At 55.2% G+C, this 25,611-nt stretch overlaps 12 protein-coding genes across 12 annotated transcripts; 7 read left to right on the forward strand and 5 right to left on the reverse strand.

Moving 5' to 3' along the window:
* Positions 1-2,581: 2,581 nt before the first annotated feature.
* Positions 2,582-4,070, forward strand: BO95DRAFT_444017 (A4/G1 family peptidase). Its single transcript, XM_025586791.1, has 2 exons — positions 2,582-3,655; positions 3,726-4,070. Exons 1-2 carry the CDS (start codon positions 3,078-3,080, stop codon positions 3,940-3,942), a joined length of 795 nt encoding a protein of 264 aa, XP_025441160.1. The 5' UTR covers positions 2,582-3,077; the 3' UTR covers positions 3,943-4,070.
* Positions 4,071-5,761: 1,691 nt separating this feature from the next.
* Positions 5,762-6,262, forward strand: BO95DRAFT_171602 (uncharacterized protein). The gene has a single exon (XM_025580813.1). The coding sequence runs from the start codon at positions 5,844-5,846 to the stop codon at positions 6,147-6,149; it is 306 nt and encodes a 101-aa protein (XP_025441161.1). The 5' UTR covers positions 5,762-5,843; the 3' UTR covers positions 6,150-6,262.
* A 766-nt stretch (positions 6,263-7,028) lies between these two features.
* On the forward strand, positions 7,029-9,731 carry BO95DRAFT_444018 (uncharacterized protein). Its single transcript, XM_025586792.1, has 2 exons — positions 7,029-8,852; positions 8,912-9,731. The coding sequence occupies exons 1-2, from the start codon at positions 7,411-7,413 to the stop codon at positions 9,714-9,716; spliced, it is 2,247 nt and encodes a 748-aa protein (XP_025441162.1). The 5' UTR covers positions 7,029-7,410; the 3' UTR covers positions 9,717-9,731.
* Positions 9,732-9,831: 100 nt separating this feature from the next.
* On the reverse strand, positions 9,832-10,584 carry BO95DRAFT_464887 (FKBP-type peptidyl-prolyl cis-trans isomerase; the record flags this gene model as incomplete). The annotated part of the gene is made up of 6 exons (XM_025589097.1): positions 9,832-9,892; positions 9,937-9,978; positions 10,037-10,057; positions 10,111-10,171; positions 10,248-10,315; positions 10,448-10,584. The coding sequence occupies 6 exons, from the start codon at positions 10,582-10,584 to the stop codon at positions 9,832-9,834; spliced, it is 390 nt and encodes a 129-aa protein (XP_025441163.1).
* Positions 10,585-11,018: 434 nt separating this feature from the next.
* On the forward strand, positions 11,019-12,960 carry BO95DRAFT_474385 (CRAL-TRIO domain-containing protein). The gene is made up of 5 exons (XM_025589798.1): positions 11,019-11,458; positions 11,480-12,012; positions 12,084-12,125; positions 12,187-12,286; positions 12,349-12,960. The coding sequence occupies exons 1-5, from the start codon at positions 11,290-11,292 to the stop codon at positions 12,792-12,794; spliced, it is 1,290 nt and encodes a 429-aa protein (XP_025441164.1). The 5' UTR covers positions 11,019-11,289; the 3' UTR covers positions 12,795-12,960.
* Positions 12,961-13,780: 820 nt separating this feature from the next.
* BO95DRAFT_474386 (FAD-binding oxidoreductase) lies at positions 13,781-15,464 on the forward strand. Its single transcript, XM_025589799.1, has 2 exons — positions 13,781-14,129; positions 14,183-15,464. Exons 1-2 carry the CDS (start codon positions 13,823-13,825, stop codon positions 15,349-15,351), a joined length of 1,476 nt encoding a protein of 491 aa, XP_025441165.1. The 5' UTR covers positions 13,781-13,822; the 3' UTR covers positions 15,352-15,464.
* A 133-nt stretch (positions 15,465-15,597) lies between these two features.
* BO95DRAFT_515445 (uncharacterized protein) lies at positions 15,598-17,037 on the reverse strand (the record flags this gene model as incomplete). Its single annotated transcript, XM_025591752.1, has 1 exon — positions 15,598-17,037. The coding sequence occupies exon 1, from the start codon at positions 16,915-16,917 to the stop codon at positions 15,598-15,600; it is 1,320 nt and encodes a 439-aa protein (XP_025441166.1). The 5' UTR covers positions 16,918-17,037.
* Positions 17,038-17,111: 74 nt separating this feature from the next.
* On the reverse strand, positions 17,112-18,103 carry BO95DRAFT_171727 (uncharacterized protein). Its single transcript, XM_025580814.1, has one exon. It carries the CDS (start codon positions 17,795-17,797, stop codon positions 17,282-17,284), a length of 516 nt encoding a protein of 171 aa, XP_025441167.1. The 5' UTR covers positions 17,798-18,103; the 3' UTR covers positions 17,112-17,281.
* A 307-nt stretch (positions 18,104-18,410) lies between these two features.
* Positions 18,411-20,863, reverse strand: BO95DRAFT_365790 (putative C6 finger domain protein; the record flags this gene model as incomplete). The annotated part of the gene is made up of 8 exons (XM_025582714.1): positions 18,411-19,032; positions 19,090-19,355; positions 19,414-19,464; positions 19,516-19,554; positions 19,601-20,138; positions 20,189-20,381; positions 20,486-20,706; positions 20,775-20,863. 8 exons carry the CDS (start codon positions 20,861-20,863, stop codon positions 18,411-18,413), a joined length of 2,019 nt encoding a protein of 672 aa, XP_025441168.1.
* Positions 20,864-21,997: 1,134 nt separating this feature from the next.
* Positions 21,998-23,146, forward strand: BO95DRAFT_171750 (O-methyltransferase). Its single transcript, XM_025580815.1, has 2 exons — positions 21,998-22,769; positions 22,845-23,146. Exons 1-2 carry the CDS (start codon positions 22,229-22,231, stop codon positions 23,045-23,047), a joined length of 744 nt encoding a protein of 247 aa, XP_025441169.1. The 5' UTR covers positions 21,998-22,228; the 3' UTR covers positions 23,048-23,146.
* BO95DRAFT_444024 (type 1 glutamine amidotransferase) lies at positions 23,107-24,106 on the reverse strand. The gene is made up of 3 exons (XM_025586793.1): positions 23,663-24,106; positions 23,513-23,587; positions 23,107-23,457 (listed from the first exon to the last, which is right to left on the reverse strand). The coding sequence occupies exons 1-3, from the start codon at positions 24,029-24,031 to the stop codon at positions 23,173-23,175; spliced, it is 729 nt and encodes a 242-aa protein (XP_025441170.1). The 5' UTR covers positions 24,032-24,106; the 3' UTR covers positions 23,107-23,172.
* A 197-nt stretch (positions 24,107-24,303) lies between these two features.
* On the forward strand, positions 24,304-25,520 carry BO95DRAFT_171762 (FMN-binding negative transcriptional regulator). Its single transcript, XM_025580816.1, has 2 exons — positions 24,304-24,436; positions 24,511-25,520. The coding sequence occupies exon 2, from the start codon at positions 24,638-24,640 to the stop codon at positions 25,415-25,417; it is 780 nt and encodes a 259-aa protein (XP_025441171.1). The 5' UTR covers positions 24,304-24,436; positions 24,511-24,637; the 3' UTR covers positions 25,418-25,520.
* The last annotated feature ends 91 nt before the right edge of the window (positions 25,521-25,611 follow it).

Below are 25,611 nucleotides of genomic sequence, written 5' to 3' on the forward strand. Positions count from 1 at the left end.
AATTCTCGAGGAGACGATAAACGTTGACGGAGTCGTAGTGTAGCTGGCCAGGCAGAAGACTGCAAATACCTACCATAGACAACGAATCCGATAGAATTTCACTCCTTGTCGCTATTTTCCAAGGTGTAGAGACTCTAGCCGTCTACCTAGACAGTCCAATGACAGTAATCTCCAATATGGGAAGGTGGTTTTCGCGCAAGATGCAGAAGATTTGAATGAATCGGGGACAATGTTGTTACTCCATGGGGACCTCACAGAATGTAGTAAACCGTGGAGCTGAGTTGTTGATACGAGATCTGCCGGTATTATCATACTGGAGTAACTTAGGATGAGTACTCGCGGCAGAGCGTTGTATCTTACCTATAGAGAAAGGGGTACAGGTGAACTGGAGGCGGTCATGAAAAGTCGCTATGGGCCCATATCTCCGATCCAGGTGTGCAAGGCCGCTCATACAAAATGGTCCGGTTGGATCATGTATCGGGTATGACTGCTTACTGCAAGATATTGCACCATACGGGTCCTGCATAGTACCGTACGGAGTGCGTGGAGAACGGAAGATTCCAGATCTGCCTAGACCCTTTTCTGGCATGGGAGTACGGAAGTCTGCGGACATTCTAGAAAAACTCGCCTATGTAATGATACATCGCATACTTCCTAGGCCGAGGGTAAATTTCACTTTAACCTGCTGTTTTCCGCCAGAATGGAACGCGGCTTTGCTGAGGGAGAGTCCTGTTAGGCCATGAATCTGCTGCTTGGTCTACGCTTACCTATAAGCAAGACGAAATTGGCCCCCAAGGAAGTTTTGCAATGAAGGGCTATGACAGTGGGTGTCATGGGTCCGGTATTTCCTCGATTTTATGAGTTAACGGCTGGCTCCGTTGTGTAAGGCTATCTCCGAGGCGAGTTCAGGTTAGCGGAACCTCCGCCTCTAGCGACCAATGAATACCTTTTACTCTCCTTGAACAGCTAAGTTAAAACCTTGCTAAGAACTTTACTCAGTGATGGAAAGACACGATACAGAAAGTCAAGGATGCTCAACTGCGTCTATATAAAAGGAGAGTTTTGTGGGTTCCCCAATCAAGCGTAAAGATCTGAGCGTAAAGATAATACAATTCTCTAAAATATCCGAAATATTTTCGACATAATGTAATCGAGCCAGCTAGAGAGGGTAGACACCGTGTCTCGACCGGCCATTAGACTACTCAATACCACCCGCAGTTGAGTTGGCCCTGCTCGGAGCGGAGGGTTGTTGTTTTGATGAAGACCGACTCGTCCCTAAAGGCGTGGAACTACCATCTATCCCCGAGCCATGCGCCAGCTACGTCATCGGATTCAGGTACTAAATTAAGCGACGTCTACAGAGCGCCTAGCGACGAACAATTCAGAGCCTGTGTTAGCTCCAACGCGACTAGATCGTAGGGGAACAAGGATTGGACTAAGCGAAGTGGTATCGGGGCCAATTTTAGTTGTCGCCCACTTACGCAATGCTTTACTAGCTGGCAGGATTGATGAGTGGTATCTGATTGTTTGCCGCCCAAAACAATTGTAAGGCCAAAGTGTATACATTTTCTGTAACGTATCAAGAGCCCACAATGCCATGCGCACTCTGAAGAACAGGCGTTCAGATGATATGCTCTACCCAACTATCTGCGTCAAAGCAGGTAAGTACCTGCCACCATCCTCAACCAGCCCGGCCTGAAGGACTCCAATCTCAGGTGCAATTAAGTTATATTAACGTCGGAGGTCAGCGCTGATAAGGGAGGCGATGTGACGAAGATCGTTTCTTGGCGACAGCCATTGTTGGACAATCAAGCAGCGAGGCCGACTGAGGAGAGGTGGATAATGGAGAGGGGAAGAGCGGGGCGGGCGGCAAGGATGGCGGAGATCCCGTCGGTCGTCCGGCCGCGGGGTTTTGGCCTGCCCTGGGTTAGTCCCCCGACTTCGGCCTGCTAGCTATAGTGCCGTTCACTCACTGCGTAGCTCTGATTCTGAAATTCTTCACAGCAATAGGAGAAGGGCTATCTGGAGAGTTGCAAGGACTGCGAATTTTCTGAGGCAACGTCAGACACGGGCCGCCAGTCCAATGGGAGAATTGTCTTCATGCGCCCTCCATCGGAGGCCCGCCCTGAGCACCGGCGGCTGGAGATGGTTCTGCAGGTGCGGGCAGAACGAGGGGTGCATAACCTAAATGTCAAGGTTATCAGCCGTAGGGAAAGATAGTATGTACGTGAGGGACGAGAGGCCTTGCTAGTAGCGCACGGGATACTACGCCGTAGTATTTGTGGATATTCCCCATCAATCAGCGCACACCCTGCCCCAACAGGGTAAGTCATCAAGCAAGCAAGCATTAGCTCCGAGAGCAATGGGCAGACCCTGCCTTATCATGAGGCCGAGGGTGCAGATGTAAAGACTGATCAGAGCATCGAATTTCCTGATGCAGACTAGCGCACTCTGGCTAATAGGCGGCCTGGTAGGGGAAAAGCGGAGTAACTCAACTGATAGTCAGGAGATGGGGGTCCTCTGAAGCATTTGATCTCCTCTTCAGATTCACCCTCCGAGCTTCTACACAGTAGTAGGACGATCGTGTTCGCACATCATGAGCTTGAATTGCTGATCCATTGGGTCCCTGAGAGCAACGGACTGTCTAATCCCTAATGTTGAGTCGACTGAAGCTTTCGCCGAGGATGCCAATGTCTGCCACCACCACCAAGCATAGGCCAAGCGGGAGGAGTGATTGAGCCCTCATTAACCCGTTGCTTCAAGCGTCTTGGCTCGTCAGCCACTATCTGCTTCAGTCTTAGTGCTTGCCCTGTGATAAGAACGTGTGCGTCCTTTCAGCCTGTATGGTCTTATCACCTCCAAATTGCTTTGCAGCGAGATACGTCGGAGTCCTGTCTGCAGGTCTCTTGGCTAGACCACATGATACGCGGCCAGGGGACAAGAGAAAGATATAAAGATGGCCTGAAATCCCCTCAAGCTCATGCCTTTTCCATCAGCAAGCATCCTCCGTCTTCAAAGCCCAATCTCGCTGACTTCCGCTCTTCTCTCAATCTCATCATCCCCAACCATCCAACAAAATGAAGACCTCTGCTCTCTTGACCGCTGGCCTTCTGGCCACCGCCGCCATTGCTGCTCCTCTCACCGAGAAGCGCGCCGCTGCCAAGCGTGCCGGCAGCCGTAAGAGCAACCGCCCTCTCAAGCCTGGCACCAGCGAGGCGATCAACCTGACCGGCTCCAAGAACGTCGAGTACTCGTCCAACTGGGCCGGCGCCGTGCTCATCGGTACCGGCTACACGGCCGTCACCGCCGAGTTCACCATTCCCACCCCCTCCCTCCCCTCTGGCGCCTCCAGCCGCGAGCAGTACTGTGCCTCCGCCTGGGTCGGTATCGACGGTGACACCTGCGGCACCGCCATCCTGCAGACCGGTCTCGACTTCTGTATCGAGGGCAGCACCGTCAGCTACGACGCCTGGTACGAGTGGTACCCCGACTACGCCTACGACTTCAGCGGCATCAGCTTCTCCGCCGGCGACGTCGTCAAGGTCACCGTCGACGCCACCAGCAAGACCGCCGGTACCGCCACCGTCGAGAACGTCACCAAGGGCACCACCGTCACTCACACCTTCAGCGGTGGTGTTGATGGCGATCTCTGCGAGTATGTTCTCTTCCTTCCCTCCCACCCTGTTGCCTGTGCAAAAGCCGTGATCACTAACTCCCTTTCACAGGTACAACGCCGAGTGGATCGTCGAGGACTTCGAGGAGAACTCCTCCCTCGTTCCCTTCGCCGACTTCGGCACCGTCACCTTCTCCAGCGCCTACGCCACCAAGAGCGGCTCCACCGTTGGGCCCTCCGGCGCCACGCTCATCGACATCGAGCAGAACAACAAGGTTCTCACCTCTGTCTCCACCTCCAGCAGCTCCGTCACCGTCGAGTATGTTTAAATGGGACTCTTGGGGATGTGAAGCGAGAATGCGGCTTGGGTGGTTGGAGGTCCTTTGGGACGTCGAACGCCTAGGATTCAACGGGATGAGATCATTGGAAATGAAGACGAGAATGAGCGAATACTGTCACTGATTGAGATTGTGCTTTGTTGATTGTGTTAGGGGCTTGCCTCTGAAAATTGAGCTTAGTGTTGCTGCAATATGATTGCTGTGGTTGAGAATTGTTCTTTTGTATCTGAAGTCTAGCCGGCTGGAGATAGTAGGTTTGCAATGTGTGTAACTTGGAGGTTAGTAACTCGACTAGGTATGGGTGAACAGAACCCTTAGAGGCCATTCCGAGTATGCTTCATGATGGTCTGCGCTACTGAATAACTGCAAGTTCGACATCGAAGAAATTGTAACGCGCAGATGGCACCGTTGCTATGCCATATGCAGCTATGCTGGAGCGGATGTGAAGATAGGCGAGAGGTGAAGATAGTCGACTGCGGAAAGACTCGCGGCCTTTTGTGCAGTACTTTTCGTTTGTACTGTATCTAAGCAGTGGTGAATCCCCCTCACTTCTATTCCCCATCTCTTCCCCTCATTTCTCCGCATCAACCACAACATCCATCTTTAGTCTCATTGACAATCTCGAACCCGGACATTATGATTCCATGACTAGCGGCACTTTCACTTTGGAATTTGAACAATCTTGAGCATTCTTTATCCGCCATAATGCATGAAGGATATCGCAATCGCCAACGCCAACGCCGCGTCCGGTTTCACTTGACGAGAGTCGCGGGGCGAGCCGAAACCCCCCCCCCCCCGATCGCATCGTCCCACCGGTTCCAGTTACCAGTCCGTGCAAATGTCAACACAACTCCCATGGTTCGTTCGCATAATGAGCCGATGCTTACGCCGGGAATGATTGCGCCACAGAAAGGTACCCCTGGTAGGCGATAACACGCTGTCACCTCCCCGATGAATTGCGGGCATCTCGCGTAACAATGCGACAGGTTCTATCGCGCGGTCGGAATCCGATCACGTGCGAAACCACTGCTGACGCTCGACTCCGTACAGCTGATGCTGTGAGGATGGAGCAGAGCTGGTTGCGCCCAAGGTCTCGTCAGTATTGGTCGACGTCATGCCCATTTTACACCTCAGTTCTTAGATCTAGCTCTATATTGGGTTTTGCTGAGGGAACAGAGCAGAGTTGGTGAGTATCCTGTAACCTTGATCTGAAGTTCCCCTGCTGAGAGTTCTGCTTGGTTACGATAGATTGCGTTCCGAACGCGTACCTGATTTCGGAGCTATCATTCGAGCGCACCTATTCGGGAAAGAACCGATCGGTGGGCAATTATCTTCTCGACTATATCTCCAAGCACTGCCTTCTAGAGGTTCGATCGTCGAACGATAGAATTGGAAGACCGATACCAAGTCCGGGACACCACATGGAAGGAACACGCCAGGCGTAACGCAAGGCTTACATTCTGAAATCAACTTGCCGGGCTGCGCAAGCACAAGCCTGCAATCCTGCGCGGATGCAGTAAGCTTCAACTCTTATTCGATTCGAGGCTCAGACCTACCTACCGATGTTGTTTTGTAAGACTAGTCTCGTTTTACAATATTTGAGGGTACTGTACAGTTGCAAAGCAATTACCTTGCCAAACGACCGCTTCAGCCCTTCCAGAAGGCCGATTTTTTGTTCCAGTGCAGGTCTACACACAGAACCAGTTTTTTACTGTGTGCCTGGCGCTCGAGTCGTCTGAGGAGGTAAAGACATCTACTGTGCAGAATTTAGGGAATTGCGACCGCGGGACGGACGACCAGCAAATCTAACTAGATGAGTCGTTACTGCCACACTCTATAATATTACAAATTTGCACCTATCGCTAGGATTAAGTCATCCTCTTTTCTTGCTTATGCGGTATCTAGTCTATGCGACCGTCATAAGTCATTGCAGAGACTTGAAGTTGCCGGTGGCATGGACTGGTGATCAGCGACGGAACCAGCCCAGAACAGCAGAGGACCAGGACAAGGCCCCATCTGCCGTTTTGAAAACGATCACACGGAATGATTCAAGACGAGATAGATCGAGCCTCTTCCAGGTAGGTGTCCTGTCCGGGGTAGTGATGTGGGGCAGTGCACTTAGTGCACTACGTAGATCTATTCTCATGCGATGGCCGCTCTCCCTGATGATACACTTTGTCTGTCTTTCGAAGAGCTAGATGATTCTCTGGCACGCACGCTAATTGTAATCGACCATGAGCAAAGCATATGAGCCTACTGCGCAATGCGTATGTCCGAGATGAAAGGAAGTCCTGCACAGGGCAAATCAACAAATCAAAAACATGCATCCGTCGACATCATCGCAAGTCCATCAGAGAAAGCCCCTTTCGGAGTGTGAGTAGAACTATCATATCAATTTAGCATCCTTCCGCTGTGATGCTGCACCTTACTCAGGCCAGATGAAAGGATTTCGATTGATGGAGACTGCTTGAATTGCAGGCAATTCGATTTCACAATCGATCTGAGACAACAGCATGGCCTTAAATGAGCTTGGTATTATACTGTACCCTGTCAGATGCGCAGGAACGGCCCTTGTCCGTGCGTCATCCGTCCAATTTCACCTATGGGGCGATGCTCTCGCTTCTTGAAGACGATTTGACAGGTACACGCATCCCACGTCCAAAGATAACGGCGTTGGTGGCGAAGGAGCCGCCGACGAGGCCATGCCTCTCGTATTCATTTAATCCTCATCCTTCAAGTGCCGATCGGGTGCCATTGACCACATCATGATGAAGGATCTTCGTTCCGGGATCCATGGACTAGTGAAAGAATCCTGCTGCCACTGCCAAGGCATCTACAGCCTGACTGCGGTCCAGCGTTGATAGAAGGCAAGGGTTTGTCTCAACGACTTTGCGGTGCTAGCACGCCAAGTGGAGCGATGGCCTGCTAGTCCGACGCTAAGTGGTGTTAACCACGAGGCTGAAGCAATCACTTTCCGCTCTGACCCAGTCCCCATATTTAGCAGGCGTACTAACGGACCCGGCCGCAGGGTCTAAAAACCCCTGGCCACCAATATGTTGCATCCAAATTTTCTTCGCCGCTCGTTGTTTTTGTTCCCCTCCCAGCGTGCTACGCGTCGAAAAAAACTTCCCCAATGCCTTGGATTCCAACACCATGGGTGTAGACAGCGATCCGGTACACGTGACCGTGGAGGGGTCCCGCCCACCATCTGCTTGGCGCGAGCAGTTCCGCTATTCGAGCATTCCCGATGAGACTCACGGCAGAAAAGGACGATGGGCACACCTCTCATCTCGATTCAAACTGTTGGCCAAGGCCGAGGAAGGGAGTGAGTGGATTAGAGGCGCGCTGATATGTACCTGGATTACAGGCACCATCCTAACCGTCAACATCATCATGCTGCTCGTAGCAACGATCATTGCATACCGTGGCCAATGGAAAACAAATCGAGGTCAATTCCAGATGGCAGAGTTGTATAGTGGACAATGTTCGCGCTCTAGCCATTGGGCGACAGGGCTACACGTGATCATCAACGTATTGAGCACGATTCTTCTCGGGGCTAGCAACTACGTGATGCAATGCCTGGGGGCACCGTCCCGGACTGACATCGATCGGGCTCATGCTAAGTCGCGATGGCTCGATGTCGGCACGTTCAGCTTTCGCAACTTTGCGGTCATGGACCGACGCCGCAAGATTTTATGGTTGCTGCTTTTGATCAGCTCGACGCCAATCCATATGATTTACAACTCCGTCATTTTCTCATCGATTTCGACCCTCGACTATGGAATTTTCATGATACCAGATGATCTATCGCCAACTGAGACTTTGATCGGCAACGACACTACCAGTCGTGACTCGTTTCTGTCCGAGGTTGGGTCCGAGGCAGATGTCGTTCGAACGCAAATTTTCAACGGGACCTTTGTCAATGCGACGGCGAAGGATTGCACCACCAGATACAATGTCGAGTACAATACGGAGTATGGTACACTGATCTATGTCGCAGGTCGTCAACACTTTCACAACACTAGCAGTCTTCAGCTTGGGGGTTTTGAGAGATATGCATCGGTGTATGAGATCATGCAGGGTTTGGATGGCAATCCGCCTCCAAATGCAAGCAATTTGACGCTGACCAGCGAGTACTGGAGTTATCGCGTCTGGAACTATTCAGTTCCTGATCCCCTAGATGCGAATGTCTCTTATATCAATCTTGGGGGGACTGCCTACGAAGACATGGTCCTGAGCGGTAATGCTAGCTTGAGTGCTGACTTGTACACTCTTGCGGAGTACAACTATGCCTACAATCCGTCCTACGAAGCTCTGCGCGCGTACTTGGACACCCCTTCTCACTGGAAGAACAGCTCCTGGGCAGCTGCTGTGACCTTTGAGTTGCTAGGTACCGGGTCCATGTCTGATTTCTATACCATCGATCAGACAGGCGCGCGAGAGGTCCCTGTATCACACTGCCTGATTAAAGAGGAGGAGCAACGTTGTCAGCTGTTCTTCAGTCCCCCAATTGCGATTGTCGTCATTGTATGCAATACCATCAAAGTCGTCTGCATGCTGCTGACTGCCCGGGTCAAGCGCACGGACCTCATGTTAAGAGTAGGTGATGCGCTGGCCTCATTTCTCACCCGGCCCGATCCGACTACCCGTGGCCGATGTCTGCTCTCCCGCTCGCAAATGACTCGCGGGCCGCAGGCTTGGACCCTCCCTGGCATTGTTATCGGTTCATGGAAAGGATACACGTTACAACGAAGAGCTCCGAGCCCAACCTCACACTCGCTGGACAATCTCTCGTCGACGATTACCACAAAAGACACCAAAGTCTTCCCCAGCATTCTTCCCCCGCGTAAAAGATGGTACCAGGCGGTCAGCTGGCGACGTTGGACGCTGGTCCTTCTCTTGTAGGGCCCTTACCTCTCGACCTCAACAGATTCGCTGCAAGAACTAACCCCCGCATCAGCTTTATCGCTTGCATAGTCACAGCCATCTGGCTAACCACTTACGCCATACGCCAAACCGAAGGCTTCAGCACAGCCATGAGTCTTGGCTTCGCGCAGACCAGCGCCACCACCATGATCCAGTATATTTCTTCGAACATGATCGCCCTCGTTCTTCTCGCCAACACGCCCCAGATAGTCCTCTCCATCCTCTACTTCCTTTCCAATAGTCTTCTGACGTGCATGCTTGTTGCCGAGGAATGGGACCAGTACGCACTGCACCGGCGGCCACTGCGCGTCTCTTGGCCCCGCGGCCAGCAGCAGTCATCCTACTACCTCAGCCTCCGCTACCGATACAGCCTTCCGCTGATGATCCTATCCGCGACGCTGCATTGGCTTCTCTCGCAGAGTATCTTCTTCGTCAACATCAAAGCATACGACGTGTACGGCGATGAAGATGAGGGGAACTCGTCGCGGGGGTGCTGTTATTCTCCCATGGCAATGTTCATCACCATGTGGGTGGGAATCCTGGCTCTGGGGCTACTGGTCTCTCTGGGAGCGCGGCGTTTCAAGTCCCATATGCCGCTGGCAACGCACTGTAGCGCGGCGATCAGTGCAGCGTGCCATCCGCCAGAGGGGGACGATAGGGCGGCGGGTAAACCGGTCATGTGGGGGGAGATTCCGCGCAAGGCGGAGACACAGGTGACGGCGCCGACCCCAGAGTATCCGTGGGCAGCGGAGCGGACGGATGAGAATGAGCCGTATGGCCACTGCTCGTTCACGTCGTGGGATGTGGTGACGCCGAGTTTGGTGAAGTTGTATTATTAGTTTTTTCAGGTGTACATCACGAATGTGCATGGTCATGTATACGAGACAATAGACCCTTCCTTCAACTGTAAAAGCCAACATATCGTACGCACGTCTAAACCTACAAGGGCCGTGTTCACTCCGAATCACTGCCGGAATCCAGCCCCCGTCCATTAATCGCTAACAATTCCACCGTGCTGCAGGATTAGCGTCGCCCACCCAGATTCGAGGAGAAACTTACAAGACCAGATTCGCATTCCCGGGGATAAATGGCGGGGCGCCCCTGGTCGTCTACATTAGCATTCGTCTTTCGGAAGCCCAGTCAGGATTCAGATGCGTACTTCTCCCCGTACCCATAATGCCTGTTCCTGTGATCAGCACACCCAGCCCGTACCAGAGGAAAGGGGAAACATACGGTCCGAACGTCAGCAGCGCTTTCTCTCCCAGACTCATCCCGAGCACCCCGACCTCCCAGCCTACCATCACAAATCAGCTTCTTCAAAATTTTCGGTGGATTTACACCAGGTGGGGATGGAAACGGCCATAACTTACCCTTGATTACCGTCCCCATCCCGATCTGGAAAGTAAAAGGATACCCGCGCTTAATGCTGCTGTCGAACCTGCGCCCCACAGTGTAATCTCGTTAGTGCACTCCTGCTTCCTGCAGAGTTATCGACGGTATGTAGTCTCCTATACAGGCGGCGATAGCCCGTAGCGAATGTACGAACAACGCAAAGGGAGACAGCACTCACCGCCTTCCCCTTCCCCACGACCGCGTCGGATCATGCAGATACCCGTGGTAATGGACGGTGACCATGTCGCCCTTCTGGGGGTAGTCGACCCCGTTCCCCGGGCGGAGGATCTCTTTGAGGAAGTCGATGAAGCCCATTTCTCTTGCCTCTAGTTATGTTTAGGGGAGAGGGTGGGTTCTAGGAGGTATAGAATTGGGATTGTTGATGATGTGTGTTAGAGGCGTAGACTGGATTTGATGTGGTGTGCGGGTGCGACCGGGATGCGGAGGAGCGGGCGGGAGGAGTCGCGGATTATTGTTGGTCCGGCGGATTACTATCTTGGGAACGTCGGTGGGCACCTGGCAGCTGTGGCAGGGGGATGGTTGTGCGGTTTGCGTGTCTTGATAGTGGGAGCTTACTATGATTCTAGGTGGATTGAAGATTTCTAGGTTGGAGTAAAATTGATAATAATTTCATTGTTGAGTGTATGTTTGGCTACTTGAGTGGGTGTTTGGGTCCTTGATTTTGCCCGAGTCGGACACCATTACAAGACCTGGACATATTTATGGGAATCATGACAAAGACAACCTGGGGAGGTTTAAAACATAAAACAATTCCAGCTGGCTTCATTATCAAGCTAGGCATTGTCATAATTGTAGCTGATATTGCCAGCTTGGGGCTTCCCCACAGAGGAGCGCGGGCCGGGCAGTGCCGCCCCTTGAGATCTCCCACCAGGACCCGGTCGATCGGGGTTGGGGTCTTGGGCTAGTCCATGGTTTCAAGGTTGTGTGTGTTAGTCGGTCCCCCCTCTTCTTCATAAACAACTTCCACCCTCGTTCCCCTTCATCCTTATTCACCTCACCATGCCTTCTCCCACTCCCACTCCTCCTTCCCAACCACCAACCGGCTACGTCCACAACCTCACCTCAGACCAGTCCACCAAGCTCCGTCAAATCTGGAGCGTCATCCTTTACCTCATCAACAACCACGATGACACCACCGCCGAAAGCACTACCGCCCCAACAGCCGCTGGTCTAGCCTCCGCCCTCGCAGCCCACCACCTGCCTTCCCTCGACACCGTCCAACCCATCCTCGACACTCTCCCTCGCCACCCGCTCCCTTCCCTCCGCACCGGCCTCCTCAGTCTCGCCAGGCACGACTCTCCAGATACCCTCCTCCTCCGCTTCCTGCGCGCCCGCAAATGGTCCGTCCCCGCCGCGACCGCGATGCTCCTCCGCGCGATGCACTTCCGCCACACGCAGAACATCGACGCCCGGGTCCTGGCCGCCACCGAGCTGGACGCCCTGTACGAGGCCACCGCACAACCACCGCAGACCCCTCCCATCCCGGACGCCATCGGGGCGACGACCGTGAATACCACCGCGACGGACAGCCAGGCGTTCTTGAACCAGATGCGCATGGGGAAGGCGATCGTCCACGGGACGGATCGCCAGGGCCGGCCGGTCCTGCTCGTGCGCGTGCGGCTGCACCAACCCGGACAACAGAGCGAGGCGGTCATCACCCGGTTCATTCTGCATATGATTGAGACGGTGCGCTTGACGTTGGTCGATCCCGTCGAGACGGCGGTACGTTCTCCTCTCCCCTATACTCATCGAGTGTGTCCTTTGGAAGGGAGGCTGACGGGTTCGGTGTGTAGACAATCCTATTCGACATGACGGGGTTTTCGGTGTCAAATATGGTGAGTTCTCCCCTTCTCGTCCGTAGATGGCCGGGAGGAAAATATACTGAAGGGAGAATAGGAATTTGCGCCCGTGCGATTCATCATCGATTGCTTTCAGGAGAATTACCCTGAGTATCTGGGGACTATGCTGATCCACAACGCTCCGTGGATCTTTTCGGGTTAGGCCCCGCTTCCTGTTTGCAGCTTTTTAATGGGGTAGGACTTGGGCTGATGCAAGTAGGAATCTGGAAGATCGTCAAATCCTGGATGGACCCCGTCATCGTCTCCAAGGTGCACTTCACCAGGTCCGTCGCCGACCTGGAGCAGTTCCTCGTCCCGGACAAGATCCTCAAGGAGGTCGGCGGTCCCGAGGCCTGGGAGTATGAGTTTGTGGAGCCCGTGGCGGGCGAGAACGAGCGTATGACCGAGACAGCCACGCGCGACCGGCTGCTGGCCGAGCGCGAGGAGCTGGCCTCTAAACTGCTGGAGTTGACGGAGGAGTGGCTGGGCGCGGCGGAGCCGGAGAGTGTGGCGGTGCAGCGGACGGAGGCTATTTCGGCCTGGCGCAAGCGGTATTGGGTGGTGGATCCGTTTGTTAGAGGACGCACGTGTCTGGATCGTACCGGGGTGATTCAGGAGGGGGGAAAGATAGACTTTTACCCGGGGGTGGATCAGCTTCAAGAGTAATGGGGCTTAGATGTAGCGTTGTTGTGTGCATCTACTGAGATTGTTCGATTTGGCTGCTTCGTGGTAGCCTACAAATGTAGTAGGTAGTATGTGAGTCCCGTCCAGGTCCGGGTTGTGCAACCGGGGCGTTCCTTGGATAGCAGGCCGGGTGACATCGGCACGATATTATATTCCATGGTTCTGGAGTTCAGATTATCAATTCTGGTCATCTATCTTTTTGCCCATGATTCTCCATGGTCATATGTCTTGTTTTAATGTATCAGTCGATTCGAGTGCGCAAGGCTTACAAGAGGGTAAGCGGTGGTGAAGAAATCCGACAGAGATACTGGTCCGGGTAACTCTTGAGCAATGCATCACCGTTCCGGGGCTTTCGAAAGTGTCTTCTTCTGTCGGGCATCGTACTTCGGTAAGCCAAGCAAGACAAAGTATAGGCTGCAAAGATACTTTCCTACTGGACCGGTCATATATACGAGCAGATGCACATGGTACCGTGCATAGTATACAGGAATCAACCTTTCCAAGTGTTCTGCACCAGGACCGGTTTCCCGACACAATCAGACCTTGACGGGTCCACCACGGGTAGCTGCTGAATTTTTCTTAGTGTCTACCTGAGTTCGCTAGATAAGCTACAACCAGACTCTCCGTACCATGTGTGGGAAGCTGATTGCGGCTGGCCTGGATGAGTGGATCCTTGAATTCAATAGATCGCCAGGCACGGCCAATCCTAATTTGCTGGTCCCGCCGATCGCTCGCGATCACTCGTAAAAGTGACAAATTAGACGGACCATCCCAAGATTTCCCCCTCTCTGGGAACCCTGTCGAGTCAGTTCTCTGCTGACTTCCTGACGAAGCAATGAAAGATCATCCGAGTGACACATTCTTCTTGGGCGATGGAATGGGTGGGACAGGGCCGCCCCATCCCACCACCGCAGCTTTTATTTATTTGCCCCTTCCCGGCCCCTCCGCCCTGGAATGTGCGCTGCGCTGCCTTGGGTCTCTCCCCTGACAAACAAACCACCACCACCACCATGGGTTTTTCACCGGCCCTCATGGTCTGCCTCTTGTGCCTTCTCGGTCTGAGCGCGGCAGCCACCACCAGTCTGAAGTCTTGCATCCTCTCTGCCGTCGACAATGACAGCACGCTCGCCGCCTTCAAGGGCGATCTCCTGTACCAGACCCTCGCGGTGAAAGTCTACAACCTCAACTACCCCGTCACTCCTGCTGCGGTGACCTTCCCGACCTCCAGCACCCAAGTCTCCGAGATCGTGCAGTGCGCCAACCAACTGGGATACAAGGTGCAAGCCAAGAGCGGAGGACACAGCTATGCCAACTACGGTATTCCCTCCCCTCCCCTCCCCCTGATCAGCAACAGCACTAACCAAACCCAGGACTGGGCGGCACGAACGGCGCCATCGTCGTCGACCTCAAGAACATGAAGTCCTTCGCCTACGACGCGACCACGCAGCGCGCCACCGTCGGCGCCGGCATGCTCAACGGCGAACTGGACACGCACCTGGTCTCCGCGGGCAACCGGGCGGTGGCGCACGGCACGTCGCCGCAGATCGGGATCGGAGGCCACGCGACCATCGGGGGACTGGGCCCGACGGCGCGGCAATGGGGGATGGAGCTGGACCACGTGCTGTCGGCGGAGGTGGTGCTGGCGAACGGGAGCATCGTGCGCGCATCGGACACGGAAAACCCGGACCTGCTGTTCGCCGTCAAGGGGGCGGGGGCCAGCTTCGGCGTGGTGACGGAGTTCGTCCTGCGCACGGAGGCGGCCCCGACCGAGGCGGTGCAGTACACCTACACGTTCAACCTGCTGGGGAGCGCGAGCTCGCGCGCGCAGCTGTTCAGCGACTGGCAGGCGTTCATCACGGAGGAGGACCTCACGCGCAAGCTCGCCAGCATCATCACCATCCTGGCCGGGTCGGTGGTCATCTCCGGCACCTTCTTCGGCTCGCAGGCCGAGTACGACGCCCTGGGCCTGGCGGCGCGGTTCCCCGGCGCCGACGGCAACTCCTCCGCCATCGTGTTCACCGACTGGCTCGGCCTGACCGCCCACTGGGCCGAGCAGAGCATTTTGGATCTGACGGGGGACATCCCCGCGCACTTCTACGCGCGATGTCTGGCCTTCCAGCAGGACACGCAGATCTCCGAGGATGGCGTGCAGCAGCTCTTCGAGTACCTGGACACGGCGAGCACGGGCTCGTTGCTCTGGTTCGTCATCTTCGATCTCGAAGGCGGCGCCATCAACGACGTCCCCAACGATGCGACCGGGTTCGCCCATCGGGATACCCTGTTCTGGATGCAGTCGTATGCGGTGACCTTGGGCCAGGTGTCGCAGACCACGTATGACTTTTTGGATGGCGTGAACGAGATCATCCGGAATAATACGCCGGGGATTGGAGATGGGGTGTATCCAGGTTATGTGGATCCGAGGCTGGAGGATCCGCGGCGCTCGTACTGGGGTGGGAACTTGGAGCGGTTGGGGCGGATTAAGGCGGCGGTGGATCCGGGGGATGTGTTTCATAACCCGCAGGGAGTGCTGCCTGCTTAGGGGTCATTTTCTCCCGGAAGTGTTGTTAGCAGCGGTACATAGTACGTAGTATAGCATTTCGGTAGCGGCTATTTACGTGAGGCGTCACTCCGCCAGTTAGCTTTACATTGGTCAGTACATCGATATTACTTCTTCATGGAATATCTGTAGAGTTATGATGATACTCAATTAACTTAAACTATGGACGAAGAAAAGGTAGGGAGAACATGATCGGTGGTGAAGAGGACTCCCAGCCGAAGCCGAACCCTAAGGCCAAACCGGCTGGATCTCTTTACCCTCGGCCTTGTCAAGCGTCTCGTCACTGAACGTCGGGCGATAGAATCCGTAGATCGGGTGGTAAGACCTCGGGGTCGGGACCGCGTCATGCTCCGCCTCGAACACAGCCCCATCTTCTTCAAGATCCATCTCTTCGCGGATCTCGCCCTCTTCGAGCTCAACCTCCAGGATCTCTCCCTCTTCGAGCTCCATCTCTTCATCCTCCATTCCAACATCCTCCTCCATCTGGACCTGCTGGACCCCGTGAGTGTCCATCCCCTTTTCCTCTTTCTGCACACCCCCAAGGCTCATCTCCTCCTCCTTCTCCTCCACCACCTCCACTTTAACCTCTAATTCAGGTTCCTCAACCACCATCCTCACCCCCATCCCCTCCTCCTCCACTCCCTCCACCTTGATCACCGGCTCCTCAAGCGCGACCTTAACCCCCTTCCCACCCTCTTCTAGATCCTCAATCCCCGGCCCCCCCAAAGGAAGCCCATGCACCCGGAAAAGATGCAAATCCCAGGAAAGCTTCCCGTAGAAATGCCGCCCGCAGCGCCCGCAGGTCTGCGTCTTGGGCCCGTGGATCACCCGATGATGCCGCCGGAGGTGGACCAGCGACGGAAACACCCGCTGGCAGTGCGGGCGCGCCCACCCCACCGGCGACATGCAGATGTACCGCTCGGGCTCCTTATGGACGCAGCGGATCGGGCTGCCGGCGTCGTAGCCCTTGCCGGAGGGGCATTTGGCGGGCAGGGTGTGGATCTCACGCGAGAGGGTGAGGATCTCGGGGGGTGGGGGGGGAGGTGCGTTTTGTTTGGGGGTGCGTGGGGTTCGGGGGGTGCGTGGGGGTTTAGATGGGGGTGCCGGGGCCGGGGGTGTGGAAGGGAGGGCGGGTCGGTGTCTTCGCGCGCGGCGGGTGGGCGTTGGTGATAATGATGGGGTTCCAGGGGTTCCTGGGGTTGCTGGGGCTTGGGGGTTAACGGGGTGGGAAAGGGTTTGGGTGAGGGCTGGCGGGAGCATCTGGGTGAGGGTTTCGGGGGCGGGGTAGGGCTGGCCCGGGAGGGTTCGGGGGAGTCTGTACCGGGGACGGGCCGAGGCGGCGGGGGTGGGTGGGTTGCTGGGCAGGATTTGGGATGGGGGGGTGGATGGGCGGTTCACGGGGGTGAAGGCCATGGGGTTGACAGCGGCTGTTGGTGTTGCTCGGGCTGTAAGGGGAGCTATAGCGCTGGCTGCAGCCGGGGCTGTAGCAGTTGCCTGCTCCTCGCTGGGTGGCGAGGTGCGGTTTGGAGCGGTTGACTGAGAGGCCATGATTCTACAGTACCAGCAGTTTGCTTGGGGGGTTGAATGTTGGAACTGATTGTGTCATGCAGACTTTTTTATATTCATTTTGCTGTATGTACGGATAAAGAGAGCGTTGAGGCTACATACAAAGACCGGCCCGGTTCCATTGGCCCGGTCCCTTGGGTATGGTGGTGAATAGATGGTATCTCCATCGCCTCTTTGACACGAGGCCATGTTTTCTCATTGTTCGAGTACATCGGATATCGATATTTGTCTTCTGCAGAGAACTTCCTCTGCAGGCTGTGGATCTATCTACTGATACTGGATGCGTCATGCACCAGACAACAATCCCTCCTTTACTGGAGAACACCATGAGATACCTCCCACCTTCCTACTGAAGAACACCGCCGACCCCTCCTAACTGTATGATCTTCAATTGGTCGCCCTCCTCAACCTTGCAGCCCGCCACAAAGACTCCATGTTCTTTCTCCATGTGCAACCCCCAGGAGAATTGCCCGTAGAACCGCTGTCCGCAGAACGGACACGGCTCCAGCAGTTTATCATGCAGACTGCGATGGTGCGCCTGCAGGTTGCGCTTATTATCAAACTGCCGATTGCAGCGTTTGCCGTCGGTGGTGACGGTGCAGCGGACCCGGTTGTGGAATTGGCAGAAGCTCAGCGGGACGCGGTAGGGTTTCTGGGCCGGTGGGCTGAGCGGCGGCGCGGCCGGGCCAAGAAGAAGTGGGTCGAGCGCTGCGGACGGGATGAGCAGCTGCTGCTGCTGCTGCTCCTCCTGCGGCAGTGGATTCAGCTGCTGGTGGTCGGGCAGCTGGTGGAAGTAGTCTTGCTGCGAGTAGGGTGGGGTTTCGAGTTTGAAGTTGATTTCCGGAGTAATTGCTTGCGCCATGGTAGATGCTAGCGAGTAGGTTTGTTCGATGGTTGTTGATGGTTGATAGTTGCTGAGGAAAGTTTGATTTGTTGATAAGAGAGCTTGTTATCTTGAAAGATGCTTTCTTCTGAGGGTGTGGTCGAGAACAGGATAAGAAGTGATGCTTAAATATGTGTGGAAGCTAAACGCTAAAGATGAGCTCCGATGCCTATTCACTGTATAAGGATTGTGAGGTCGGCCAGGTATCAGCTCGGATTGAAAGACTAGAGCAAGTCTGTGAATAGCTCGCTGTTGTTTGGGTGTGTTGCTTCACATGGGCAGGGAGCAGGCACCGGTAGTTGCCGGTATTCCCCTCTTGTTATTCACCGTCGCGCCTTCCGCTTTGGGACCGTCCTGACTTGACCATGGGCACTGAAAGCAACTCTTTCAACTCCCGCTAGGTGAAGGTCAATAAATGCTCTCGTATCGAGTCAATGCCATGTCAGAGAAGATCTCCACTAGACCTCCCAGATCTGCAAGGACACATCTCTATCTTTATTCACCATCTGTCAAAAGCCGCCAGAGTATCAACCTACTCCAGCCACCCCATCGACAGTCCAATCTCATCTACAACGCACACAAGTCAGTATCCTTACCCAAAACCACGGAGATCACAAGACACAACCGAAGGAAGCATACCTCTCATCCCCCCCACCGCCTCAAACGCAGTCGCATAATTCCCCAGAACCTTCCACACCCCGCGCAGACTCTGCCGCAGCTCCTCCACGAATCCGTCCAACGACCGGCCACTCCCGCTGCCCCCACCGCCGGTGCCACCGCTGCTGTTCGAGCTGACACTCCCCCGGGCCTTCATTCCCAACATCATCATCGCATAACTCGCCTGCATTGCGCAGCAGGCGAACGACGGCATCGTCCGGGGGATCTCTACCCGCGAATGCCGGGCAAGGTACGGCGGCCGAGTTAGGGGGATCTCGTTGGTCGGGTTCGGGTACGGGAGGTTGTCGAGGAGGTTTGTGATGTTGAGGGCGGCGTGGAGGCAAATCTTCGAGGAGGCGTGACTGGAGAAGGGGAAGGAGATACGCGAGTTTCGCGACTGGTTTGGGGTTTGGCTCGAGGGTTGGGGGGCTGGCATGCTGCAGCAGCCTGGTGCTGACGTTGCGGATGAGGGGGTCGTCGCGTGGAGGTCGCAGTGGCGCCGGCGGAAGATCGCGGCGTCTTGGAAGGCGCAGAAGCGGTGCGTCTTGATCCGGGCGCTACTCTGTGTTAGGATACTGGGTGAGGATGTAGTGAGGTTGGGGTAAGTGTCCCACCTGTGGAGCTTGATCTCGGCGATGTACTTCATACTCTGCAGTGCTATTATCTCGGGTGAGTCGGTGGGAGTGGGTGGAAACCGCGGTATCGAAGGAGATGACGCCCGACACGGATGTAAGAGGTACGTTATCTGGCTGTCGAGATCCATCATACGCTTCGAGATCCATGGAGCGTTGTACTGCGATTTGACGGTGAGGTTGAGGTCGTGGACGAAGGTTGTGGCTTCGAGGATCGTCTGTTGGGCTTCAATGAGGAGTTTCCAGCCCTGAGCTGTTATTTTAAAGTTCAACACTCTGAGAGGACTTCTCTGAGAAAAAACTTACCTTCGGGTATGGGGTCACAAAACGAGGGTCGTACAAGTTGATCACAGGAGGCTAATATGGTCAATCAGCGATAGGCCAGCCCAGAATGTGAGTGACACGTACCATTCCGCTCACAATCGATCCCTGACACACCGTCATATACTGTACTCATTAGCACACATCTCCACTCCGCAAGAAAGAAACATACTGTCATCCACCACGCCCTCCGTCTGGCCTCCGCGAAGCCATCCTCCTCCACTGTCTCATGCAATGATACACTCATCGCCGCCGTCAAAGCTTGTCCCGCCCGGTTGCACATCTTCTGGATATTCCCCCGCTGCGCATACTCATAGCTACTCAGCAACACCAATGCCAGCACCGCCTCCAGCCCAACCGGCACATTCACGTGAAACGGCTCGCGCGTGCACTGCGCCACCCCCTCCGATAGCGCGCGCGACGGATCCGACGCCGAATCTAGCAGTTCCAGATCCGCCTCCACGGCTTCCAAGGCCGATTGCGCATATGAATGTGCCATTTCTCGTCGGAGCTTGACGCATTCGGGCTTTGAGGGTTGTCGCACCTCCGGATGAGGTATCAAGGCTAGAATGGCGCACACCGCAAGCGCCAACGGGCTGGACGGTCGGTAGGTCGCGGGGCCGTAGACGGGTTTGTTGCGCACGGGGAGGCGCTCAGGCGGAGGGAGAAGGGGGCAGTAAAGATGAATGAAGACGTAGTATGCGTCCAGTCTATTCTTCTCGTCAGCTCGCCTCCACCGCATCTTAGGAATGGCACGTACATATCATCATCCGACGCATACGTCTGCAGGAGGTCCGGCTCCACAGCGGGCTCCTCCTCTACCTCAGACGGTATCCGCACGCTGTCCTCCGCGAAAATCTCATCGAATATTTGCTCAATCTCTGACACTGAGCTCTCGATACTTCGAAGTCCTGCTCCTGGAGCACCCAGTGTGAAGAGCTGGTCCAGCCAGACTACTCCTGTTAGCCTACACACCTACACCACTACAAGCCCAAATACGTACCCTCATCTTCCTCCTGCGACAGCGAGATTTGCGACGACGGTCCCGACTCCGAACTTGACCCTGGTAATCCGAAACCCAGCCCATCCACCTCTACCTCGTCGTTCGACATCGAGTTCAGCGACGTATCCATGGACCCGGACACTGGCGTCAACGGCCGCTTCCGCTTCCGAATCCGCGGTCCCCCGCGCTTACTGGGTACATAGGAGCATGGTGTCTCTCTGGCGACACAGTTGCCGCATCGTTCGAGTCCGTCGCAGCGGATACGAAGGGTGCGACTTTGCGAAGGCATCAGTGATCCGCCTCTCTCGGTTACAGAGAGTGTGTTTATGAGTAAGGAGCATACCAAGCGAGGCAAGCGACCTTGACTGGCGGCTTACTGAATTTCCGATGTCCCGGACGAGTCGTGTCTGGTATTGTCTTGGGATTATCCATTCTGAATAGTGGTCGATGGCATTCGTTCATGCGCAAATCGTCCTCTAAGGTGTTGCGACAAGCAGCAGGCAAAGTTGAGACAGAGAGACGCCATGACTAAGGGCAAGGATTGGGATATAACCATTCCCCGGAGCATAGCGCAAGATCCCGCACGGCCAGTGCACCAAATCCCGGACGAGGAAGGGTGAGACGGGGCGGTGGCTCTAGCTCGGGGTTTGAACTTGCGTGCCACGCGGGGCCCGCAATAACTGGAACCTGCAAGAATTCTGAGATTCTCGGGATCCTTACCGAGATCGCTGGTGGTATGATCGGAGAATTTGGGTTGGTGATTGGATGCGAGTGGTTGAGGTGGGGCACGAGCAAATCCCGAGGAGATGGTACGGAAACCCGTTGCTTGCATGGATTATTGGGTGCCACTGACGCGGCACGGTTCCTTATCCCTTCAAGAAAGCAGGTTGATACACTGCCATGGTCACACTTGCTGCGTCGGACAAGGTAAGGGAATATCTGAGCGGATGATTAGGTGGTCAGATTCGTGTAAGAAAGGCATTGGACTGAGTAGATCCAGACCAAGCCAATCAAGCTTTGTCAACTTCGGGATCTAATTCCAAGCATCCATGATATCTCCGCGGCAGAGGACGCAAAACTCTAACAATTCGTTGAGTCCCGGTCCGGATGCGCCCGTAACGATCTTGTGCCTTAGGCAGCGATTCAGGGAGGGAGGCGATTACCCCGAACTTGCTATACATTATTAACATTGATGATTTCGAGATGAGTCATTCTACTTTTGCTACAATGCTGCAGTCCGCCCAGTCGTGGCTCCTGGCCATCTGAGCACTACTATCATCCGTTTGATCAGCTTTCACTTGTGGGTCAAAAGCCTGGGTAAAAAGTGGGTGTAAGCAGTTGTTATACTTGTTCACAGTTACGGGACAAACCACCTCTCATGGGCGGTTAATCTAGAGGCGAGATTCCTAGCAAAGACGTCTGAAAGCATGGCCTTTTATTTCACACTCACAAGAATCAAAGGCGATTTCAATATTGAAAGTTGCGACCTCACATCCCGAGACTTACCTCTATGATCTGATCTTTCTTACGGCCTTGCGAGAACAACCTCCTCGCGAGTAGTCAACAAACGATTTCTAGTGCTGCCACGGAAGATTGAGTCAACCTGACCCCAAACGCCATTAAACCCCACCCCCTCAGTCCTGTCAATTCCGTGCCTTTTGCCGAACCCCAAATCCCCAAAACCAAACTACTATAACACCAACAAGCTCCCATCATAACAACAATCCTCCTCATCATCCCTTGAATCCGATTAGACTAGCATTTACCTGCATCACCGAACAGCAACCTATCTGCAAAATGTCCTCCCCAAACCCCGTCGACGCCCCACCCCACATCCTCCAGCTCCTGACCACCCTCCACAAAAAGTCCCTCGACCAAGAAGCGGTCATCTCCAAGAAGGAGACAGGCAAGGTCGTCTCTTCTTACATTCTGGACAATCTCGACGCCGATCATGCCGCAAGCTCCTCCACCAAAACCCGAACTCAGGCCGAGTTTGATCGCCTCATGCTCGACAAGCTCATCGCCCTAGACGAGGACAAATGCCAGTTCGTGTACCAGCTCCTCACCGCGATGGGCGCCACCACCGTCGTCGAGGCGGGCACCAGCTTCGGCGTGAGCACGATCTACCTGGCCCTCGCCGTGGCCAAGACCGCCGCCCGCACGGGCAAGCCCGGCACGGTGATCGCCACCGAGAAGGAGGCGAGCAAGGCGGCGATCGCGCACGGGTACTGGGCGCAGTGCGGGCCGGAGGTGCAGCGGATGATTGCTCTGAGGGAGGGCGATTTGCTGGTCACCCTGCAGGAGGGGGTGCCGGAGGTGGATTTGTTGCTTTTGGATAGTGAGTTCCTGTCTGGGTGACTGGGGGAGGGCCTGCTCCTTATGGATTGTGGCTAATGTTGGGTGTACTGTACAGTATGGTGTGCGCTGGCGCTCCCCACGCTCAAGACGGTTCTGCCTCGGTTGCGGCGCGGGGCGGTGGTGTTGACGGATAATACGCTGTCCGGGGCGGAGGGGTATAAGGATCTTTTGGCGTTTTTGCGGGATCCGGTCAATGGGTTCAGGAATGTCACCTTGCCGTTTACGGGGGGGTTTGAGATGAGTGTTTATTCGCCGTGATCTGCTGATTGCTACATCAGAGTAATGTTGGTGGAATCTAGCTTGGTGTATTCTTACGGTGCGAGAGATGCTGCAATGAAGAAAGGGTCAACCCCTCACAAAAAATAGTCAGAAGCCTCTGTCCGCTACTCCCTCACCCACTCAACAACCCGCTTCAACACCGTCATTCCATCCGTCGGCCGATCCAGGCGAGCCAGATGCGCCTCCAGCTCCTGCTGCCCGAGTCCCCCATTGTACACATCATCCTCCTCCAACAACAGCTTCTTCGCCATCTCGGCCTCAATCTCCGGGTGCGACTGGAACGAAAGCACCGTGTTCTGCTGGTTCACGAACATCTCATGGTTCTCCGCGAGGTGAATGAACCCGTCGCCGGGCTGGGCTACCTCCCGCACGTGGAACTCGGGTAACCGCTGCCAGGCTGATCAGTTGGGCTCGAGTTGAACGAAAAGTGCACAGGCAACATACGTAGCTAGTAGTGTTCTCGTCACACGCGAAGAACTTCCTTCCCGCTTCCGTTAATTGCATATCTTCCAGTCCAGCCTGCTCATATACCACAGATTATCAGCCCTTACTTCCCTGCCATAGTCACGAGCCAAGCGGTGTATGTATACATACAATCGGCCCCGAAGGGACAGCGCGCACGACACCCCCAAACGCCCGGGAGATGGCCTGGTGACCCCAGCAGATCCCCAAGATCTTTGTCCGGGGTGCCTCCTTCGCTGCGGCTCGCAGAAACTCCAACACCCCCAGCACCCACGGCTCGGAGGAGGACGCGTCCGCTTTGCCCCCCGTCAGGACAACCAGGTCGTAATCTCCGGGGCGCGGGAAGCGGCGCTCGAAGACCGGGTCGTACATGTCAATCTGGGCGGTCGGCGCGATGGCAAGGAAGGAATCCTGGTAGCATTTGTGCACGTCGTGCCAGAAGTCGGTGTCGGGGGGTGTGTTGATGAGGATGGCGACGCGGAGAGGGTTCGGGGTGCTCATTTTGTGGTGATTAGTTCAACTTGATGCAGCTTTGAGAATGTAAGCTTTCGGAGGCTCTCTGCGAAGATACCAGACCATAATTTCAGGGGGCTTATATAGCTGTGTGCTGGCTTCTACACGGTTCTTCTGATATACAGATTTTCTGCATGTTGGGGCACCATCGCACCTGCGCACCGTTTACGGTTAGAGCGGCTCGTGCGTGATGGTCTCTGTACGTCAGCTTTCGGCCTGAAGGAGCTTTTCAAGAGCCTATCACCCGTGACTCATTTCCCGTTGTAAAGAATAGTGGCCAACTCCGCGGACACCCATATTCGATTACTCGCTCCATCTATGGCGGCGGGGAAGTCTCCAGGGCTTGCGCGACGCTAAACCCAATCGGGTGAGCGAGAACGATGCTAACGCAGGGTAGGGCCCCCACAATTTACCCGATCGGGTGCACAAGACCTAACATCTCCAATTTCTCATATTCTCTGTGTCAGCATCGGGGAGAGTAGGGTGTTGATAAAACATCATATAAAGCAGGACACGTCTCCTGGCCCAAGCACTGATCTCAGATCTTTCTCTCGTCGCTCACCAGAACGAACTAGTACCCTCACGACAGCCAACATGTTCATCCCCAGCGTCCACGCCGAAACCGACACGGAGGCCCTCCTCCAATTCATCCACGAGAATCCGCTCGGCCTCCTCATCACCGGCATCCCCTCATCGGTGCACGACTTCCTGCAATGCACCCACGTCCCCTTCGTCCTCGACCCGCCATCCCAGAACGAACCCGCCCGCCTCCGCGCGCACATCGCCAAGCAGAACCCGCAAGTCAAGGCGCTCCTCGAAACCGACACAAAGGACACCGACACCAACAACAGTGCCCCGGAGATCCTCACCCACGCCCAAGAAGTCCTCGTCGTCTTCACAGGCAGCCACCACCACTACGTGACCCCGAAATTCTACACCCAGACCAAACCGGACACCGGCAAGGTCGTGCCCACCTGGAACTACGCCGCCGTGCAGGTTTACGGGAAGCTCTCGGTGTACTACGACTCCCGGCGCGCGGACACGGGCGCGTTCCTGGCGAAGCAGATGCGGGATCTGTCGGAGCGGTGCGAGCGGGGCATCATGGGGTTTACCGGGGAAGGGGGCCGGGCGGGCCCGTGGACGGTCGAGGATGCGCCCGAGCGGTATATTGAGCTCATGCAGCGGAATATCGTCGGGGTGGAAATTGAGATCTGCAAAGTGGAGGGGAAGGTGAAGATGAGTCAGGAGATGCGGAAGGGGGATCGCGAGGGGGTGGTCCGGGGGTTTGCGGAGTTGGGGGGCGAGACGGGCAAGGCGGTCTCGGAGCTGGTGCGCGAGAGGGGGGAGATGACTGATAGGGTGAAGGGGGTGTAGTTATGTGGGATTCTTGGGGTATCTGGAGTTTGCGTTATTGTTTGTATTGTCTACTTATAGAGTTAGGGTTGGCGCCATGTGCTGCGTATTATGTGTGGTTTGTATGGTATGGAAAGCTTTTGCCGTACCAGTTCATAGGTAGTCATATTAGGCCCGATCTCTGGGAGTAAGACGCCATATTTTTGATGCTCACT

The sequence above is a fragment of the Aspergillus brunneoviolaceus genome (genome assembly GCF_003184695.1).
Source record: "Aspergillus brunneoviolaceus CBS 621.78 unplaced genomic scaffold BO95scaffold_43, whole genome shotgun sequence".
NCBI lineage: Eukaryota > Fungi > Ascomycota > Eurotiomycetes > Eurotiales > Aspergillaceae > Aspergillus > Aspergillus brunneoviolaceus.

Bases quoted from the DNA above. Each gene is read 5' to 3' on its own strand.
- BO95DRAFT_444017 (XM_025586791.1), top strand. From the start codon at position 3,078: ATGAAGACCTCTGCTCTCTTGACCGCTGGCCTTCTGGCCACCGCCGCC. The intron at 3,656-3,725 runs GTATGTTCTCTT...TCCCTTTCACAG, and splicing joins GTTGATGGCGATCTCTGCGA to GTACAACGCCGAGTGGATCG.
- BO95DRAFT_171602 (XM_025580813.1), top strand. From the start codon at position 5,844: ATGCGGTATCTAGTCTATGCGACCGTCATAAGTCATTGCAGAGACTTG.
- BO95DRAFT_444018 (XM_025586792.1), top strand. From the start codon at position 7,411: ATGGCAGAGTTGTATAGTGGACAATGTTCGCGCTCTAGCCATTGGGCG. The intron at 8,853-8,911 runs GTAGGGCCCTTA...CCCCCGCATCAG, and splicing joins TGGACGCTGGTCCTTCTCTT to CTTTATCGCTTGCATAGTCA.
- BO95DRAFT_474385 (XM_025589798.1), top strand. From the start codon at position 11,290: ATGCCTTCTCCCACTCCCACTCCTCCTTCCCAACCACCAACCGGCTAC. The intron at 12,013-12,083 runs GTACGTTCTCCT...TTCGGTGTGTAG, and splicing joins TCGATCCCGTCGAGACGGCG to ACAATCCTATTCGACATGAC. The intron at 12,287-12,348 runs GTTAGGCCCCGC...TGATGCAAGTAG, and splicing joins CGCTCCGTGGATCTTTTCGG to GAATCTGGAAGATCGTCAAA.
- BO95DRAFT_474386 (XM_025589799.1), top strand. From the start codon at position 13,823: ATGGGTTTTTCACCGGCCCTCATGGTCTGCCTCTTGTGCCTTCTCGGT. The intron at 14,130-14,182 runs GTATTCCCTCCC...AACCAAACCCAG, and splicing joins ACACAGCTATGCCAACTACG to GACTGGGCGGCACGAACGGC.
- BO95DRAFT_171727 (XM_025580814.1), bottom strand. From the start codon at position 17,797: ATGGCGCAAGCAATTACTCCGGAAATCAACTTCAAACTCGAAACCCCA.
- BO95DRAFT_171750 (XM_025580815.1), top strand. From the start codon at position 22,229: ATGTCCTCCCCAAACCCCGTCGACGCCCCACCCCACATCCTCCAGCTC. The intron at 22,770-22,844 runs GTGAGTTCCTGT...TGTACTGTACAG, and splicing joins GGATTTGTTGCTTTTGGATA to TATGGTGTGCGCTGGCGCTC.
- BO95DRAFT_444024 (XM_025586793.1), bottom strand. From the start codon at position 24,031: ATGAGCACCCCGAACCCTCTCCGCGTCGCCATCCTCATCAACACACCC. The intron at 23,588-23,662 runs GTATGTATACAT...GTATATGAGCAG, and splicing joins CTGTCCCTTCGGGGCCGATT to GCTGGACTGGAAGATATGCA. The intron at 23,458-23,512 runs GTATGTTGCCTG...TCAGCCTGGCAG, and splicing joins ACGAGAACACTACTAGCTAC to CGGTTACCCGAGTTCCACGT.
- BO95DRAFT_171762 (XM_025580816.1), top strand. From the start codon at position 24,638: ATGTTCATCCCCAGCGTCCACGCCGAAACCGACACGGAGGCCCTCCTC.